The 21,513-nt window shown below is 37.1% G+C and overlaps 1 protein-coding gene across 3 annotated transcripts in view; it reads right to left on the bottom strand.

Annotated features, from left to right (window-relative positions):
• Positions 1–705: 705 nt before the first annotated feature.
• PCBD2 (pterin-4 alpha-carbinolamine dehydratase 2) overlaps positions 706–21,513 on the bottom strand; it is a 47,851-nt gene continuing 27,043 nt past the window's right edge. For all 3 annotated transcript variants that reach the window (XM_065918579.1, XM_065918581.1, XM_065918580.1), the window contains 2 exons: positions 2,108–2,188; positions 706–958 (listed from right to left, as the gene is read on the bottom strand). In XM_065918579.1, coding sequence (XP_065774651.1) covers positions 863–958; positions 2,108–2,188 — 177 coding nt within the window. In that variant the 3' untranslated portion in view covers positions 706–862. The remainder of the gene's footprint in view (positions 959–2,107; positions 2,189–21,513) is intronic.

Below are 21,513 nucleotides of genomic sequence, written 5' to 3'. Positions count from 1 at the left end.
TTCAAAGAATAGTTACTGCAATTTTTAAGCAATAGCTTACTTTATATTCCATTTTACTCTCATCAGTGACACATGGAATAAATAGAGCCTGTAACTGGATAATACCCCAGTAGCTTCAAGCTCAGGGGCTACAGACTCTCAGGTCAGGGGTTACAACATGCAAACGATGGGGAAAAAATGACCCTTGGTTCCTCTTCCCTCATTATGTTAGCTAATGACGTGGCAAGTTGGTCACTATGACAGTGAATCCTTTTATTGCCTCACCTTGCTGGAAGCCATGAACAAGACACTTGCCTTCTCCTTTCTCCCTATCTGAAAAGGAAGGGTAAAACACAGACAGCTCAACCAAGTTATGTAATCTCTGTAACTTCATTAACGACTTAAGTAGCAACAATAGGTAAACTCCAAATCAATTAGTGTCATGAGAATCCTTACATACAGTTAAACCCTTTACTACAGAGTCATCATTCTTTTTTCTACCTTACAAGTGCTTTCCAATACAATGCATTTGTAAAGTCACCATAATCACTTGAATTTCTGGGATATAAAATGCTCGCCCATATGAGAATCCTGCGGATATGAGAATGCTCCTGCATATCCATTTCTAATCTCTAAGAATGTTACTTGTCTTTTTTATATTAATAGAATTACCTGGGTTGATTTACCTTATATATGTGATTAGATATAATGAAAAACACCTCAGCCTCAAGTTTAAATCATTTTTATTTAAGCACTGATTTTACAAAATAGGATAGTTCAAAAGGTGAACTAAATTTATAACTTAATTTATTCATATAAATTGCCTTCAAAGTCCATTGCAGCTAGATGTGTATGTAAGATTCTACATGCATTTTAGAAGGAGTCACAGAGAAGCAGCTGCTTTTTCAATAAACTTGGCCAGTTTCACATCTCTTTTGGTCAGTCCCCCACAGTCATGCGATGTGAGTGTTATCTGGACCTAAGAAAAAAAGAAACAGTTTTTAAAACACTGAGCTGCAATTCATGGTACTCTCCTTTGGTGGTTCAGAAATCAATCTATTACTCAATATTTATCTTTGAGAATTGGGGAGATTAAATGATTTAGAAAATACTACATTATGAATAAGCAATGCATTTCCAAAACCCAGTAAACTCCGGGCTGAGCTCAGCAGCCACCCAGGGATAAAAAGGTTCTCTCATAAGAGGGGCAAATGAGCTGCCAGGGTCTCAAATCTTGACTCTTGGGGGAAAAAAAGAGAGAGAGAGAGAGAGAGAGGCTGAGGTTCCATTTTAACTCCCATTACTTTAATTACACTCTTTTCAGGTCACTGAGAAAAACTAAGCTATCAAATGTAATACCTTAGCAACCATGTTTTTAAAAAAGCCCATTTCCAAATTAGAGAAGTTGGGGAGGGCAGTGGAGGAACAGACTGTTGCCTCTTGACAAACCAATTAATAAGCAAAAGCAAAATTATGGGTGAAGAGAGGCAACTAGGAAATAAAAGCTTATGCTGGTGCCTGCATCCTCTGCATTATTGCAGTAAATCATAAAAATATGAAATGTTAATTTTTCAAAGAGGACTTTCAAGAGACAAGAGAACCTCACAGAAATGTAGATGATAAGAAATTCCACATGGCATGACCATGAAGGTAAGGACATTTTGGGGGCAAGCCTGATTCTTCTCACTGTGCCCCCTGCTGTTAAGAAGGTCAGTTCCCACTGAGAATAGAGAATTTACTTGAACAAATTGATTTCAATGAGATAAGAAAAACCCATATCTTTCTGATTTGCTACCACTTCTTTCAATAATTTACCTTAAGAGAGTTTAAAAAATGTTATCTGCAGGACTGATATTGAAGCTTAATGCAGGAGTCTAATTTGGCCTGCTTTCCATAGTTTCAGTAGAAGACAAGCATGAAAATAAGGAGCTCAGTGACTGTTCTTTTGAGTAGATGTGAAATTTGTTACTAATCTGCAATAATACACAGGGATTCTGAGAGAAAGAATAAGAGAGTATTTTCCTAAGCACAATGACACTTAGCTGCATAGGATGACAAGCAAGAAAGGAAGAAAGAAGTTTCTTAACTCCAAAATTAAGGTGATCCCAAAATAAGGCAATTCAGTTACCTTGTTGTACACATTGAACCATTCCGGGTGATGATTCATCTTCTCTGCTTGTAGGGCAACTCGGGACATAAAGCCAAAGGCCTGCATAAGACAAAGTCAAAAGTGATGACTGACACTGCCCGTGCCCTGGACCTGAGAGGGACCCCAGAGCAACCCGACAAAGACATGGTTAGGAAAGCCTGGAGAATCAATAATAAAAGGGACTGCTCTCCCCAGAGGTGGGGTAGCAGTGTAGCAGGACTGTGACCTGCTGCTGTATGGTGAAAAACACTCAGGCTCAAATAAACAAACCGGGAAATTGGTCTCACCCAGTGACCTGTCTGGACTGTTTAATTGTCCTCAGGACGAGACTCTATAAAACAGGGAATAATTTCCCTTCAACTCAGTGTCCTGGCTCTCACTACCCGGCCCCAAATCTTAGCAGTCGCTTTTCCTGCAGCACTGCTCCTTTTGTTTTTAGTGACTGGGTTGCTAAGGTATTGACCACAAAGACTATGGGAAAATGTGAGAGTGTGTCTTAAGCGAAAGCTCTGGTAGAAGTGAACCACCATCCCATCCCCCAGGCAGGACGGAAAGGGATGAGAGACTGTTTTCACTGACACCCAGAGTGGAACAGAAAAGATGGGCTTGCCCGCTTGGGATCCTCCCGCTACTGCCCAGCACTGCCATTTCGAGGAGAAAACACTCCGCTTGGGGCAGACGGCTGCAGAGCCAGCCACAGGCCTGAGTGGGGACCTGCAGGCTACTGACTTCATACCACTGGGAAAGCGCAAACCTAATTTTGTTAAGCAGAAGGCAAACTTGTCCTAAGAGGAAAGAAAAACATTTTTTTTTTTGCTTGCTTTCAAATTTTTATGAGGGTAATTGCAAACAATAGAAGAGTTTGTCTCTTTCGTGTCCAGAAGGCAGAAATACTTGGTAAGACTCTAAGGTAATGGCACATTAATTATAAAGTTACAGTGGAATTCACAGGGCAGTACCCATTACAGCCATATAAATATTTAACTTCTTTACCCCTATCCAGAAAAACCAATCTGATGTTAGTTGGGCTATGTTTTTTGAATCACCAAATGACATAAGAGCACATTTCCAAGTTAACAGAAATATGGAAGATGTCATTTTCAAACAGTTCTGTCATTCATAATGGTTCTTATCTCACAATCGAGTTCATTCAGGATAAAGATTTCCATTTTGACACTTAAAGCCTGAAGGTTTTCCCTACTAGGAAAAGGAAGGAAGTTCAAGAAAAATCCACTTAACCATGCATGGAATTATCAGTGGGAAAACAATATTAACTCTCCCACCCCTTCTTATTTCAATCTGATTCTCTAGAATATGTGAGGGGAAGGGACAAGTCGAATGAGTAAGTTTGTTTTAACTATTCAAACAGAGTAAACCTGTACTAAATTATTATGAGAATTTTAACTCTGTTTGCTTCTAATGCCTTATTCTCATTTAGCTTTAGAAGATTTACAATCACATCACCACCCCTGAGAGACAGTAATACAGACATTAAGGACATGGATTTTTGAGCCAGGGAGCCAGGGACTCAAATCCCAATTCTATTACTCAACTGTCATGTGATTTAACTCTGAGCCTCAATTGTCTTATCAGTAAAATGGGGATAATAATAAAAAGCTCACGTAATTTAATTCTTTAAAAAAGAGATGGGGATATAAAAGCACTCAGCACAGCACCTGGCACAGAGTAAGAGATTACTAACACACACAATGCTACCACTACAGCTTCTGGCCAAACTGCATACCACAAACCTTACAAAACATAACGACAAGTAAAAAGCCCTCCCGTGGTCTTGAGAATCTAAGATTCTAGTTGCTGTCTCTAGGAAGAATGGGCCTCTCCTTTTCCCATTGGCCTTAAATAGAAACTGACACACATATATCAGACAAATAATACACTGTGGGATAACATTCTGAGGCACACTGATTGGAGAAAACAAGTGAATAACAAGAAATCAGGTGGGCACAGTGGGTCACTGTCCAAGTTTTTAAGCCCTGTGGCCACAACTTCTTTGAACCAAGCTATCCAAAAAGGTCCAAAGTGATGCTTAGAATACTTTAACATTGCCCAAGAGTCAAATGGACTGAATGAGTGTCTGATCTGAACATGGTACGAAATGTAAATCCTTAAATCTTTGACCACCCAGCATGCTATCAGCATAGTAGCAAAATCTATTCCATCAAAAATATGACTTATAAGAGAACAGCCATATCATTAAAGTTACACTGATCAAATAAAAAGCATCAACCCTATCTACATACAATGCTTAAAAGAAAAGAAAGCACATCCAAAGATCCTCCAAACTTGTATTTTCCTTGCTTTTGCATATTTCCCTTCAACTGTCACCTAATATTTACATTCAATAAAACATCACAAAACCTAATAAACTATTTACACAGGATTTACTCCTAATTCTTCCTTAGGAAAAGAATATTCAATCTACTCTGGGAGCAAAAAGATAATTCCATAATCTTTCTTCCTTATAACAGAACCAAATAATCCTCCTTTGTAGATTTTTAAATCTACAAATTAAAAACATCTATTACAGTACACATTCAAATTAAAGTAAAAGAATTTCTGCAAGGAAGTTAGATGAGTATGCCAGGAGAGGGAAAAAGCAGAACCTCAGAAGGGGATTCTGATTCTCCGGAAAATAATAAAGCAGGAATATGACTAAACAGCAAACTTGGCAAATCGTGAAAAGCATCTGTCCTTTCTTTCAAAGATTTATTTTTATAGCCCTAGCTACTTGTTACCAGGATGCCAGTTGGAATCTAAAGGCCTTGAGCTAGCTATATGCACAGGCTTTCTAAAACCATTCCACCCAAGAAAGTTGCTTACAGCCCAAGGCAGAATAGACACCAGCAACTAATAAGAAGTTTAGAGAACAGGACTGAGAAAATGGACAGATGAAGTAGAAATCAACATGAGCTTATAAGAACTAGAAAATAGTAAGTACAGAAAATGAAGTACATTTAACTTACAGATAATTATTGTCAATAAAAGAACTTTAAAAAAAAAAAAAAAGGAAGAAAGAAAGAAAAAAAACCCTGGAGATTTAATTCAAGAAAAACTTCCAGAAAGAAAAGATTTAAATCTATAGACTATGAATTCATCCATTTCCATACATTCTAGTAAAGTTAATGAACTATGAAGACGATTTAAAAAATCCTCTTGGCATCCAGTCAAAAAGAGCAATTCACCTATAATGATGAAAAGAATCTTACTGACTTTAAACTTCCACATATCAACATTCAGCATACACGCCAGAGGAGCAATGCCTGTAACGACTTTAGGAAATCAAAGTGTGAAGAATTTTATACCCAGCTAAACCGTTGTTTGAAATTAATGCAGAGGACATACGTTTTTTAAATGCAGTAACTTCGGGAATAATTTCCATTCACCCTTCTTGAGGCAATTTTTATTAAAGGATGAAATATATGTAACTAAAAGATTAATGGAGAAATTATACCAGAAGTACTGGCAATGAGTAATAAATTCACTCAGCTCTAGAAAGACATTTAAAACAACTGTTGGGGTTTACACTTACAGAATAAAATATAACTGTTACAAACTATTCAAAGAGTAAGAGGAATTCCCTGGTGGTCCAGTGGTTAAGAATCTGCCTTGCAATGCAGGGGACACTGACTCAACCCCTGGTCTGGGAACTAAGACCCCACATGTCATGGAGCACCAAGTCCATACACCCTGGAGCCCGTGCACCACAACGAAAGACCCCGCATGCCACAGCTAAGACCCAACAGAGCCAAATAAATAAACAAATACTTTAAAGAGCTGAGGGAAATAGAAATAGGGAAGGTAAATGAAAGTTTAAAAAAATCTTTAAAAGCTGAAATATCAAATGCTAAAGATATATGCATATTTAAAGGTGTAAAACATAAGCACTAGAACTAAAAAGTAATATGTACTAAAACTGTATGGTAAAAAAAAAAACCTATGATAAAGGGATGAGAATGGGGAAGTAACTACAATTACAAGAAAAATTTTAAAACATACAAAAAATGATTTTTAAACAAAGTTGATACAAATAAACTTTAAAACATAAATAAGATAGCTCTCTGAGAGATAAAAATGATCAAAACTGACTCCAGAAGAGAAAAAAATTAAATAATTAAATAAGTGTAAAAGAGAAATGTGCCTAAGAGTGACACGCAAAAGTAACACTTCCCAATCATTTCACAGAGGAATTCCACCAAACCTATATGGAACAGTTAACTCTTAATACTGATTAAACTATTTCAGAGCAAAGAAAAAGAAGGATATTTCCAAACTACTTCCCTAAACTATAATAACACTGTCTCCAAATTCTCATATAGACAGTACATAATAATGAAACTGTAGATTCCATATTAATTGAAATCCTAATAAATAAAACTTTGAGTATACAGGAACAAAACAGCATGAGCAAATAAGATTTACTCCAAGAATGCAAGGATAGTTCAATACTGGAGACTTGTTCATATAATTTATCATATTAATAAATCAAAAGAGAAAAATTATATTTGACTTCTATAAATTCTAAAAAGATATTTGATGAATTCAATATTTTTATGCATGAAAACTCTTAATGAAGTAAAAACATATGGGCTCCTCTTTAAATGAGAGAATATATTCTCAGTTCAAAAGGCAACATCTTTCTTAACAAGGAAACACTGGAAGAATTCCCATTGAAGTAGAAAATAAACAAGCCCCCCACCCCTACAAAAGTCAATAGTCTTCTTATAAAAATAATGAATTAGAAAATATACTGTAAGAAAAGTTCCCACCTAAAATGGCACCAAAAATTATCTAGGAGTAAAACTTAAGAAGAAATGTATAAATTCTACATGCAGAAAACTTTAAACCACTACTTAAAAAAAAGATAAAACTTACTACATTAAACATTTTTCTGTATGATGATAAAAATCAACAAATTAAAAAACAAACAACAAACTTTATTTACATTACACATTTCCTCAGCATGTAAAGAGATCTGACAAATAAGAAAAAGACCAAACATGCAATTTTTTTTTAATGGTTAAGAACATAATAGCTAATAGAAAAGAAATCAAATAGTTTTTAACATAAAAATTGCTTAATCTCATATATAGAAGTACAAACTAAAACTAAGTTATTTGTCAATTTTATCTCAACAAGTCAGGGTGTGGGAACTAAGTTAAATCTATTGTTTGGCAAAGATCAAGACGTTTGACAATATTCTGTTAGTGAAGGTACAGGAGAAAAGGCACTTCCATATATTTTTGGTGAAAATAAATTAATATAATAATCACTATGGAAGAGAACACGACAAGATCAAAATTAAAAATGCCTGTGCCCTTAGGAAGATATGACTATGCCTTTCAGCCAAGCAATTCCATTTCTAGGAATTTTTCCTGCAGACATACCCATACATAAATTACAAGGATGGTCACTGCAGCACAGTCTTTAACAGTGACAGGCTTGAAAGAGCCAAGTGTCCATCAATAAAGAACTGATTAAACTATATTTTATGGTACATTTATTCACTGGAATACTATGCAGCCATTAAGAAGAAGGAGAAAACTATTTATCCTCTGACTAGAAATACCTCCAAGATATATTACTAAATAAGAAAAACATGGATAACAATAGTCTATAAGTTGTATAAAAAGAAAAGAAAAGAAACCACGTGAATTAATATATCTGGAATGATATACATAAGGATCTGGTAACAGTGAGTGATGGGGGTTGGGCAGAGGGAGAACTGGATGGTTGAGAATCAGAAATAGGAAGAGGAAGAGGCTTACTATACTCTTTGGTACCTTTTAACTTTTGAACCAATATATATATGACCTATTTTTAAAGCTGGCTAGGGAAAAAATGAGGAAACCATGCAAATGAAGGTCTCACTGTAAAGGGAACTGGGATCCTGCAATGTATGTAACCTGGTTCATATTAAAATATTTTGGCTCACATTAACTTCTTAACATATGCCTACCTGTTTAGGTGGGTTTTTAGTGCCAATTTACAGCATAGTTTGTCTATGAGCCATATTCTGTTGAGCCACGGCCATTTCAAACAAACATATGTCCAACAAATAGCATATAATGGCTGATAATGGTTTCAGTCTTTCCTCTATTGCAAATTACAAACGTTTTATGAACAAGTCCATGAATGCATGATGAAGTATGACTTTTTAAGTCACTCTGCCATTTTAAGGAATGTAAGCATTACAATCACAGTAAATCGGGCCAATGAAGTTTGTCATTTGGAAATCTCCAAACCATCAGCAATTAAAAGATTTTTCCATGAACCCCCAAATCAAGTATTCTTTGGGAACCTTAATTTTTCTTAAAGTTCCTTTTGTTTCAGTTTACTCCATGAAAATATGAAAGACTATCAGATGCACAAAACCGAAACAAAATCCTGTATTGATCTGTGAAATGTTTAACAGCACCCTGAATTTAAAACACAGCTTTAGTCCAAATAACATCTATGATTTATTAAAGTTCTAAGACTTAACTTCTAGCACATATTTCCAATATGAATCTGTCATTACTCAGAGCAATTCTCTTTGATATGTTCTTTAAGTCAGCTGCCTTTTATATTTTGATTATAGACTATTTTAATTACACACTAAAAAAGAACACATCTCCCACTAAGAAAATGAGCACCAGCAACTCCAAAGTAATTTCCCCAGTACAATCTCCATTAAGCCTCTAAATACTTCCTTTACTAATTCAATGAATTAGAACTCTATTGTTTATGAATCACCTTCATGTTTGTAGGCCTATAACCCTTTTTTTAATATAAAATACAATTGCTATGAAAGGAAACGATATTTATGTCTGATTAGAAATGAAAACACTATTACATAAATCAGTTTGGGCATTTCTTCACGTCTTGAAACATGATCGGCAATTTAGTCTAATTGGTGATCAAGGAAACTATCTTGTGATCAATTAAAGTAATTACCAGATTCCGGCAACACAACCTACCTTAATTTCAGCTGGAGTCTGCACTTCTTCAACTTTAATTAAAAATAATGAAAATTATTAAGCAAAATGCAGAGCAAGATCATTGCCAAGCACGCACATGTCACAGGACAGGACCTTCTCTTGGTGTTGATGACTGATCAATCACATAAACATTGCTTGGTACACCAAGGAAAGGCTTTCTTTGCCCTAGAATATGACTTCATGTCTCACAATGACTTTCTCTAAAAAACATGGGCAACTATTCTAGCTGCTGCAAAGAGAACATCAGATCTTAATCTGCAGGCAACGGAAGAATATTCTCAATTAACAACACAAGAAATGTGCGGAGCAGATCCAACCAAAGATGTATTTGATCATGTTTTTTTTCTCCAAACTGTCACTGGTATGTTGACACAGTGGTCAACAGCAGAGACTTCAGGGTCAGAGACCTAGGTTCAAGTCTAGCTCTTTTGTTCACTAGCTATTTGACCTCAGAGAAATTACTTAACATGTGAAATGAGCCTCAGTTTCCCCGTATGTAAAAAGGTGATAACTCATGTAGCAGACTTTACAGTATGACAGGCATTCTACTAGGTGCTCAGTTAATGCTACTATTAATTATTATCATCACCAACACTTCAACATTATAGTGTCTACACTCTGGAAGGGAAGAATTTCTTTTCAAACTCAGTAGAAGAACAATAGAAAGGCTAAAGAAATTCACCTTTGCAAGGCTGAGAAAACCAGCAACATATTTAAAACTGTTTCTCTACGTGGGTACCCTCAAAAGAAGATTTCCAGTGGAACTGGCAATCTGTCAGTAAGCATCTTAGCCAAGCAGGTGGCTCACATCTCCCCGAGAAGCCAAACAAAAGGCCTTACCTGAGGACCATCCCCTAGTCCAGCGTGTGAGTGTCTGGGGCAGACGACCCCCACAACACGGGGCCTCTAGTCTACCTGTCTTTCACATGAGCCACTGCAGAGCCCAACATCTCCAATAACCCAGGCCAAGAATATCGAACTCTGAAATTAAACTGGCTTCCGCAAGCTCTTAAGACAATGTCCACAAGCTACTGAATGAGCAGGCGCTCTGCTGTGCCCTAGGCTGAATTAGTGCCCTTTCAGCTGTTGGTAATAAGTACACCATTTGAGATAGCACATACTTCTAAATATTACTTTCGAAAACTGTACTCACAGAGCCATAATATTTTTAGGGCCTTAAAAATAAGTTCCTCAGTCACCTTTTTTTTTTTTTTGCAATAATCATATCTTAAGCAGCCATTTGGAAAAAATAAGGCAGCTCTTTTAGCTAATTACATAATATCAGTCAATACATACCGTTAAATGAAAACACAAGGTACAAAATAGTTTTCTTTGCAGAATTAGGATTTATAATTACATTAGTAAACACCTCCTGAATTCCCAGGCTAGGGAGATGACTGTTTGACAGAGGTCTACTAGCATGAATCCACTCTTCTCAAGGCAGTAGAGAAAAGCAACATAAACACCTGTACACACAATTTTACCTAAGAGCCCTTCATTTCTGTTCTGTTTTCAGTGAACGTTCTCTAAGTACAATAGTTAGGCTTCACACAGCTCTCTGTGCCAAAAAGACATTCTGACCAAGACGATCGCTCACCGAGAATACCTTTCCCCTGAAAAGACACCATTTCCGAATTCCTCTGCACGTATATTTAAATTATATGTCCCCATGTCATCAGTAGCTACTACTGGGCAGACCAACAGCTCAGTCTGATTAGTTCCCTCTAGAATTTCTCACAATCCGTTAGTTTTGCTCTCCTGGAATCAGTACTTTTCACGAGTTTTCTATCCATCCTTTCCCCCTAAAGCAGACAGAAATAATGGTTTCAAAATCACCCGAGAAGCCATTGACATCAAGCTCACCAACGTCAAAATAACTTCTGATGCCTTGCTGTTCACTGCTGCTATTCATTACTGCCAATCAGTTGCCTCAGAAAAGTTCTTTTGGAGGTTTTCTTCCCTAATCTGCTGATAATCCATATTTGTTAGCTCTCAGGAGTCTTACAAAGGGCGAGTATGGCAAGGACTACCAAAGTTTTTTGTTTTGTTTTAGCAATCCTTTAAGAATTACAATTTACACTCCTTTATACTGTGATCATCATAAAATTTATAAAAATTCAAATTTATATAGAAAAAATATCCCTAGGCTTCAATGTCATGCATCCAAACCATATATGGGGAGTATCTGGCCAAATACATTTTTTAAAATGGTTTAATATGCAAAATAGCAGTTTATTCCCTATCTTTTCTTCTTTATAATCAACTGTTTCCTTTTAATAGATGCAACTAGTACTTACACAATATAATTCCAGTTTATATCTGATGGGAAACTGCCTTGCCTTATTATATATATATATATATATATGTATGTACTTAATTTTAAAAAGAGAAAGAGAGAAAAGGCAAAAAGGTTTCTTTCTGCCCAAACTGGATGTGCTAAATTAATCTGCAAGTCAAGATCCAGTAACAACAACCAAAAGGGTGGAGGAAGAAAATAAGGGCTCAGGGCAAAAAGAAAACCCGATCCCCCACCATCTGGGGGTGGGGGCACTCAAAAAGTATTTTAAAGAAACAAAGTAGTATCTAATTTGGCTTAATGGTACAGTAAATATATTTTCTACAAGCAGTATACATTTTGTAAAACAGTCTCATTCCACTTCACATCAGAAAATATCTGATGGTATAAAAAGGTCTGTACAGCATCAGTGAATTCATACTTATCCTTTCTTTCACTATTTTTAAACAGAATCAAGTCTCCTGGTAAGAGTTTTTAAGTACAGTCTCAGCAACACTTGCCAATATTTTCTGTAGGAAAAATATATCACCCAACTATTCAAGCCCCATCAGACATCCTGATCATTCCACAGAGGACACCCAGTGATAGACGGCTGCAATGAATCACTGGGAGAAAACAGTGTGCCAGACCCACATCTCAGAAGACGATGCCAATCCTGAAGAAGCCCGGTGCAGATAGAAACCATCCCATAAGTCGTCTGTATTTATTTGTTTCAAAGTGCACACACAGGTTATGAACTTGGAAAGGTCCATGAACTTGTCAGTCTTCAGACACTGAGCTGAAGCAAACCACAAGTATATTCCGAGTTTATCCTCAATCTGTTATGATGAGGCTTAAGGAGAGCTCTATTCCTACCCTTATTGATGAAACTAGGGACTTTTTTGGTTTTATGTTCTAAACAGTATTACTAAAGAATTAAAAGAAAAAAAAAAGAAAAAAAAGTTTTTTCTACTTCAAAGAGTAGAAAAAACTTAGCACTTACCCTATTTTTGGTATCAAAAGATCACAAGGTCTGCTGGGGAGCCGGGGGTGGGCGGCGGGGGGGGCATTGGGGGCAGGTGTCATCATATTCCACAAAGTTCTAACCCCAGCTCTCTCTCATTCTATGGCCTTGAGCAAATCCTGAATCTGTCTCACCTCTCCCAGTCTCTGTAAACCAGAGGCTCTACTACTTCTTAAGTTCACTCTAAGTGTAAGGAGGTCTGACAAGAACATGTAGAAAATGTACTACTGTGGGACACTGGAACAGCTCCAATTTGCTTAAATCCCACACCAAGTAATTTCATGCTATTTTTTTTTAATCTAGAAAATTTGTTCTGTGTAGCCAAATAAATTTAGATGCATCCCGAATACAAATGAAAAACTATCCCTGTGTTTAAAATTCATAAATAAGGTGAATAACTCAGAAAACCAGTAATGAAGAGAAGAATTATTTAAAAGAATAAATGCTTACTTAAATGAATTCTTTTTGTAATATTCTTACATAAATTACCTTAACTTTAGTTGTTGATCAAGTACAGTTTTGGGGTTTGGGTTGTTTTTTGCCTTTTTTTTTTTTTTTAACTAATTCACAAAGTTCTGAAAGGAGGAAAAAAAGGGTTTGTTTTCCTGGACATATGTAAATGGGAAAATTTTTCTCCACCTTAGAGCAGGCTCCCATACAGTTCCACCCCAGAGCAGCTGCCTTCTCTGTGCAGGTGAGGGCTGGCGGGCAGACAGCACACAGCAAAGCTTCATCTCTGCACCAAGACCTGCGCTCACGATCCCACTCACAATCGCATCAGAGGAAAGGACCGCAAACTGGCTTTAAGACACGAGGACAAAGAAAGCATACGGATCCTGATGGAGTGAGAGCGCTTTGCCATTTGATGCAACTGCTAAAGAGAATTTCTTCCCTTTTGTTTTTAAAAGTTTATTATTTCATACCTTATGCAAATCATACTTTATATATTAGGCAATAATATTTGAGAAATACTCCAGTCAAATTAAAGGCTTCAATAGTCTTGCCAAAAAGCACTGTGATTTTCCTATAAAAAAATTATTCCAATTTGTTGATCTTACATAGGATGAAACATACTGTAACAATCTTCATAATTTATGTCCTGTTGGGACACAATGATTTAAAGTAACATAATACAGAGCCGCATCATGGCTAATCTAAACCACCTGACCAGATAAACACCAGCTTCCCTTCTCTCTTCAGCAAGGGCATTTCTGTTTATTGTCATATCATTTCCTCATTCTAAGAACATGCAGAATAAATGCAGCCAACCTGCATTTCAGTGGAGGCTGAGCTGGCCTTTCCCATGTCAGGAGGTTTGTGCGCACACAGGTACCGGTACAATGTCAAGGGCTTACAAGACACAAAACAATCCAGGAATTCCACCCGCAAAATCATTTACAGCGAAGCAAATATGGATTCATCCAGTACAATGTGGACCAGGTGTGGTGTTATAAACCACAATCTTTGGGCTTTTTTTTTCCCAATATATATAATGTCACTGAAGAGGTAATTCTTTAAAACAAATTATGCGGCTTACTATGAGCCAACTTTGTATAAATGCTTCAATCATGCCTCTTGCCATGCTCACAGGCACTCATGATCTGATTAACCAAAGTGAAATGCCCACATTAACCAACGTCTTTCGGGAGTGAGGAATCTTGGTAGAGGAGAAAGACAAAGAGCCCTTACGGCACTAACCACAGCCATTTCTGGTACACAACTGCACAGGCAGATTTCAAATAGCAAGGTTTCTCCAGGGTCCCAATCCCTTCACCCTCCTCCCATACACAAACCTTACTGGGCAGAGGAAGGTTTTCAGGGGGACTTCAGGGAAGGGTTTAAATTTCAGTCATGAAAGAAAAAGTGCAGGAACACATGTGCATTCAGCAGATAACAATTCACTGAAAATATTTTAAATCAAAACAAAACGCCTGTCTGACCAAATTTTTATAAACTTGGTTAGGAAAGAGGAAAACAAACAATTGTTTAAGGGTGGTTTCAAATATTGCTTTCTGCTATTACTGAGAATTTTCAAAGCTTTCCATGCTCCATTGGAAACAGCTCTGCTTCACAAACTGTTCTGGTTGGTCCTGCCAAAGAAATGGTCTGATACACTTTATTACAAGTTGATCGATTTGCTTACCCAGGCAAATATATATAATTATCTTTGCCCATGAAGACCAGAGTAAAATAGGATTCTTCCACTGAAAGCAATGAGATTACTTAAAGCCAGCTGGATGAGACAGCACTAGCAGACACTCAGCATCTGTATCCCAACCCCAGCCCCACTGAAGTCCACACTACATCTACTTCAAGTGATGTGCAGAAGCCAACCGACTGCCTAACACCATTTTTCAGTCTCTCCCACACAGATCTGCAGAGGAAAGGAGGCAGCAAGTAGTTACATTTCCATCACAATCTGGAGCTTTCTGATTTGAGAAATTAAAGAGAAAATATCCTTTTGGAATATCGTTTTTAGGCAACAGACATTTATAAAATAACGAGTTTAAACCTAACCTTTGCACATTTATAAACATGTAAGGTAGCAAGTTACACATCTCTAGTATCATGGATGGATGACACTCCAAGTTAATGCTCTCAACAGTAAATTTCAGTTAAAAGTGGATCTCTTCTGCCCTGAAGTACTCAGTAGGCGGACTGAAGCCCCATCTTGGACTTGTGCTCCATCTTGGCACCTTATGCACACCTTCCCCAGATTTCCAGAGCCACTTCAAAATCAGCTCCTACTGCTCTGAGGTCTTAAGGGCTTAGGTCACCACAGATTTCACTGGCTTCGTGTATGGGTGGGGTTCTTTAATGACAAACAGCCTTGTCATTGGGCTTCTATGTGAATGTCTCCAAGTCCTGTCCTTCACACAATCCTGAACCTTAATGTTTTATTAATCTGTATACCAGAAGGTTGTCCCAGCAATTTCATTTTTAGATCTATATCTTAAGGATACTCTCACACCTGTCCACAAGGAAATAAAAGGATGCCTGTTAACAAAACTCACTGTAGTTAACGAACATCAGAAAAAACAAATGTCCATCAACAGGGAAACAGATAAAGTGTGGTTAACTCATTTACATTTTAAAACTGTTTTGCAGAGGAAATGAACATTTTAAAAACACATCTACTGTAACAGAAGCATACAATGAGATGGAAAGAATATCAATCCAAGAATTCAAAACCTGTACTCTAGACCCAGACCTTGAGCAAGCTACATGTCCTGCCTAGGCTGAGATTCCCCCATCTGGATACAGGGAGATGATGTGTACCAATCACATACACAAAAAGTGAAGTTCACACACACACAAAATGAAGTTCAAAAAAAAAAATATTAGCTAATTATAATATCAGCAGCATGCAATGGAATACTACTCAGCCATAAAAAAGAATTAAATAATGCCATTTGCAGCAATATGGATAGACCTAGAGTTTATCATACTAAGTGAAGAAAGAGAAAAATAAATATAATATTACTTATATGTGAAATCTAAAATATGACACAAATGCTGCCATATTTAAAATAAAGTTTTTCCATGAAAAAAATAAAATATGAACTTATCTAAAGAACAGAGAGTCACAGTCATAGAGAACAGACCTGTGCTTGTCAAGGAGGAAGAGGGTGGGGGAGGGATGGATTGGGAGTTTGGGATTATGCAAACTAAATAGATGCAAACTATTGTATGGAGAGTGGATAAACAACAAGGTCCTACTGTATAGCCTAGGGAACTACATTCAATATCCTGTGACAAACTATAATGGAGTATTTATGAAAAAGAAAGCATATATATGTATAACTGAGTCACTGTGCTGTACATGAAAAATAGACACAACACTATAAACAATTATACTTCCAAAAAATAAACTTTAAAATAATAATAATAGCTGCAGTACTTAGTAGACACAAGGAACAGTTTATCTCTGATTACTCTCTGATTATTTCAGCATTAACCATAAATTGTTTTATCAGTTACTTGAATACATCTGAATAGACTCCTTTCTGATTAAACAGCACCCTCTGAACATAATTACTTCTCATTGACTAGGAATCCCAATGTATCTCAGGGGCTGAGATACCACTGATGCTCACTGTTCCAATCTGGATCAAGAAGGGAAGGGAAAAGCCCAAAGGGCACTTAAAAAAACCAACACTCCAGGCCAGACATTTACACAACTCCACAAACAGACTGGCCCTTCCTATTTCACAGAGAAGAGAACTGAGGTCGCAAGAGGAGGCAGCCACCTAACAAAAAGTGAAGCTGGGTCTGCAACACTAGAATGCCCAACTCTGAACGCTTCGTGTGTGTTTAGGACCAATCGCTAACATCAGATTATATTCTTTCCATTTCTCACTTTTACCTAAATGCTAATGATAGCAAAACCAAGTTTCCTGTAATTTTTATTCTAAAAATTATAAGAGAAAAATAAAGTATTATAGAAGGTTTTAAAAAAGAAGAAATTACTATATATTTTGTTTTCTTTTTTTTCCTCGTGTCCTTTTTCCCACAATCACTGTCATGATAGTATTCTTTTATTGTGGATCCTGAACCATCTTATAACATTCAAACATCCTACTCATTTTCCATGTGGCTCCATGGTCTTCTTATTTTTAGAAGCTCTTCATTTATAAAATGGATAATTCCACATAGAATGAATAATTTTCTTTTATAAAAACTATTTCACGTAAATGGTCCAATCGTGTAGAACAGAGACACATATACAAATATATCTTTCTAAGCAGTCTTCTGAACATTTTTTTAAATTGAGGTAGATTTGTTTCAGCTATACAACAAAGTGATTCAGTTGTGCATATATATGTGTGTGTGCGTGTGTGTGTGCCCATATATATTCTTTTCCAGATTCTTTTCCACTAAAGGTTATTACAAGATATTGAAAAGATTCTTCGAATGCTTTACCAATACACATTGTGAAGTTTCGGAGGAGGCAAAATTGAGGAACTGTATAATTGGACGTTTATGCAACAAATGAGAAGTCTTTTTTTTAACCCCCTTTTTCCCCAAAGTCCAGTGAAAGCATTAGCTTGTATAACCAATTTTTCTTTAGCTGAGCATTTGTTAAAGCTACTGATTAGTTCAGGTATTCACCATCTGCAGTGTTAAAACCATGACAACTGCACGTGTTGGAACAGACACTCCATCCAGCGATCTGGAAACGTCAGGGGCACTGTCATCAAATCCTCCCACATGAAGGCAGTGTGCCCTGTGGAAGGATCAATCCCCAGAGCAGACTTCTCTGGGACCTAAGGTCTTACCCTCAAATATTTCTCCCAGCCACACATGTGACTGTGGGCACACCACCCAACCTTCTTCTTTTTTTTTTTGGCCATACCGTATGACTTGTGAGATCTTAGTTTCCCAAAGCCCCTCGGCTGTGAGAGCACAAGCCACTGGGCCACCAGGAAAATTCCCACTACCCAACTTTCACACACGTCCCAATCTGCCCAGGAGAGGACTACTCATTGAGGGGTAGAGAGGTCCAGGAGTCAGGATACAAAAGAGCTCTCTCTGTTTTTGTTTTTAGTGCTTAGAAAACAGAGTACTGCTCTGAAATGATCTGCATCTTAGGTTTTCAAAATTATAATATTGGTAGAGTTTCATAATGAAGTTAGAGTCTTCATTACCCTCTTGGTTTGCCTAATCTTCTTCAAGCACCCAGTGAAAACCTGGGGCCATGCCTATCCTGGTGGTCTGAGTTGTATTCTTCATGGAAATCTTGAGAATTATGGTCAGTTGCAAATCTAGAGTTACAGTAAAACAAAAAATATATATGTTGATCTGTAAATATGGGGGGTGCGCATGAGACCAGAAATAAACTGGGGGTGGTTCTGACTCCAAGAGCCATCCTCCATGAGACCAACAGGGTCAGAGTTGCCAGAGCCTGAATCCCCAAGGCTCAGAAAAGCATGCCTTACAATTTTTAGCCTGAATTCATTTTCTTTACAAAAAAAAGGTGTGCTGCTTTAACTTTAAATCTTATCTGGACTCACGTAGTATGTTATGGGAAAGTGCCTGAAAAGTCCTGTGATACAGAAAGACCCAGAAAGGAAAATGTACACTCCCACCTTGAATAGTTATTCCTCCCTCTCAGCTTGGATTCCTCATGCAGGAGGAAGAGGGTGGACCGGTGACGGCAGGGCTCCTCCCACTTTGTGACCTGGCAACCAGCGTAAGGAGGTAAGTGCTGTGTTCCCTGATGATTAACAAAACATAGAAAAGATTCTTCTCATTGCAGAGACTGGGGTTTTCCTAGGCCAGCAACCATCTTGTTTAGGAAGTGAGAGTTTGTTTCTTCATGGTAGTCACGAAAGAAGCTAGGGTTCAGAAAAAAAAAAAAAAAGAAGCTAGGGTTCTCTGTCTGGCATAAATGACCTATTTGGGACCGCAGAAGTGTTTCTACAAGCTCCAGTAAAACTTTAAGGTAGTTAAGTGTTGGATTTATCTTTCAGCTTCATACACTGTGAGAGCAGACACCAAGTCACAAATACCTGTCTCAGCCTTTCACAGAGAATTTTGAACCTTCCTGTGCGTGTTTGTTTTCCGATTTATCAGTTTCTGTTTCCTTCCTTAGATGCATCGAAAGTTTCAGGCCGAGAGGTTGTGCTGACACATGGTAGATGGTGCACAGGATTTAAGTAGTCTCTGTTTTGGCAGACTGGGGCACTCTGCATCACTCTTTCTCCTGACTGCCTCAGATGTGGGTAAAACTCCTTTCAAAAATGAGAAAGTTTCCTATGACCCAGAAGATGACCCTCACATATTTAGGCATTAACAGGTTACGGATATAAGGTTCTAAAAATTTCAGAATCTCAACAAAAAAAAGAAGAAGAAGAAGAAACAAAAACCAAAACCTGAATATAAGAAAATCATCTGGCCGTCTTCTTATTGTGTACCAGTTTCTAAGAAGGCAGGGCCATACTGATTAATGACAATGAAAAGACACATACATGCCTATTTTAGAAAGTTCAAGGCTGGTGTTTTCTCTCAAAATTCAATACTATTGAGTATTTTCTTCCAATATATTTCCGTTAAGCAGAAAATATGATCAGGTATATTCCAAATACGACTTTTTTGAAAGACTAAAAACATAATAATGAATTTAAGAAAAATCTGCTCACAAATCTGACAAAAGAGAAAATAAAGGTCAAATTATTATAACAAGTATAGGTAGGTTCTATTTTTAAAATTTAAAAAATTAAAGCTAAATAGATTTTTTTTTTCCTTGCAACACCTTTCTCTTGCCACTTGTAACTTTATGAGTTAGTAAGAAATGACTTTGTTTACAGCAAAACAAATGGGAAATAGTTTGGGTTTTCCAATTTTTAAAAGTTGGTAATATGTTCCTTTAAAAGCACTCTAAATATATGTATATGTATATGTATGTGTATGTGTGTGTGTGTGTGTGTATAAAAGTAATTAAAACTTCCAAACAAAATGTTTGAATTTCGGACAGCATTTAAATATCCTTGAGTTCACAGCCTCCTATTCCTTCCCCCTCCACCCCACAGTACCTCCACTCAGCACCACTTTTCTGCCTCTACCCTCACACAGAAGTGAGTCAAAGGTTAATTTCCATTCTAAGTCAAATTCTAATCCAATGTGCTCCCAAAGTACCCCACCCAACACACAAAACTACCATGCAAACAGTCTTCTCCAAAGTGGGAGGTTCACAGAGCGTGACAAACACTCAACAGAGAATGAAAATCAGCTATAAAATTCAAAAATCCCACTGATACCCACACCCTACTATAGACATAAAATGGTCAGTTCAGGAAAAAACCTACTTCTGTATCTCTCCACTGCCATTTCTTGGTGAGAAAGCAACTTTTAAAAGCTAGTCAAAGAACCACGAGAGGCAAGGCAGACAGCCACCGCTGATTTCACTCTGGCATCCAGCATCTACGGCAGTAGTGATGGACCTCAAAACATTCATGGCGATCAACACTAAAAGGCAGCGACATCATAGGCATGAACACTCCAGGAACTGCAGACCAGAATCAAAACCTCGAACCCTACACTCACAGAGCTAAAACGTTTCCTCATGTGAGGAAGAGAACCACCAGTAACAATCTTTGGAAATAATATTTGAGTCTTGGCTCAACTGGATAATTTTGTTCTGCACCAAAACCGTTCAAATTCCCAAAGTCTACGAGCAGATTCATACTAATTTCAAGACACAGTTTCCTTCCAAACCCAATGAAATGAAAGGCAGAAACCAGCAAAAGAAAAAAAAAAAAAAACATACATAAGATGGCTTGCCATTTTATGAAAAACAAATGAAGAATTACACTCACATCACACTGATAAACTGAGAGGCTGCCAGTGGTTTTCAGGGCAGATGTAACATTTTAACAAATGTGATTGTTTGTGAACGAAATAATTCTGATCAAAAACTTAATTGCAGCCAAAGTGAGCCCTGGGCTATGTCACCATAATCCATTCTGACAGGAAGCAGTGAGTGGAGATTCCTACTGTGAACGGAGCACATGTGAAAGGTCAGCTTTGGCCTGGAACTTCAAAACCGTTAACGTGTAAAACAGTGTGCATTAGAGCCCGGAACGGCTAACCACTGGATTAGCGGATGTCCGCTATGTGGGTCTGATGTGCTTTTGGCAGGTAATGGTTAATTTGTAAATAGGCAATGTATTATAACTTTCTTCTTTGCCTCTTCCCAACATTTACCAGCAGAATTCACTCTTAATTACAGACTCAGAATATTACAAAATTAGATTTATAGCATGGTCTCATTATAACAAAGTCCTTGTTTGTGAAATGAAACTTATTTTTAATAATTTAGTGAAGGAAACGTTACATACATTTTTTAAATGTTTGATGAATGAGAACTTTTTTCATGTAAAATGAATATATCTGTTCACCAATAGCAACTGTATTATAAAAGCCAAAATTTGTCAAATGAGGATTTCATTATAAGAAATGAATAATTTACTCACATATTATAATCTGAAAAACCAATTACATGATACTATTTTGCATGGCTTAAAAAAATTCTGAATAAAAAAGCAGTTAATAACAGTTTTCATTTTCTAATGAGCTATTACTTATC

Source organism: Muntiacus reevesi, chromosome 1, assembly GCF_963930625.1.
Source record: "Muntiacus reevesi chromosome 1, mMunRee1.1, whole genome shotgun sequence".
Lineage (NCBI taxonomy): Eukaryota > Metazoa > Chordata > Mammalia > Artiodactyla > Cervidae > Muntiacus > Muntiacus reevesi.
Note: the sequence above shows the minus strand (reverse complement) of the source record. Positions and strands in the feature narration are given on the sequence as shown.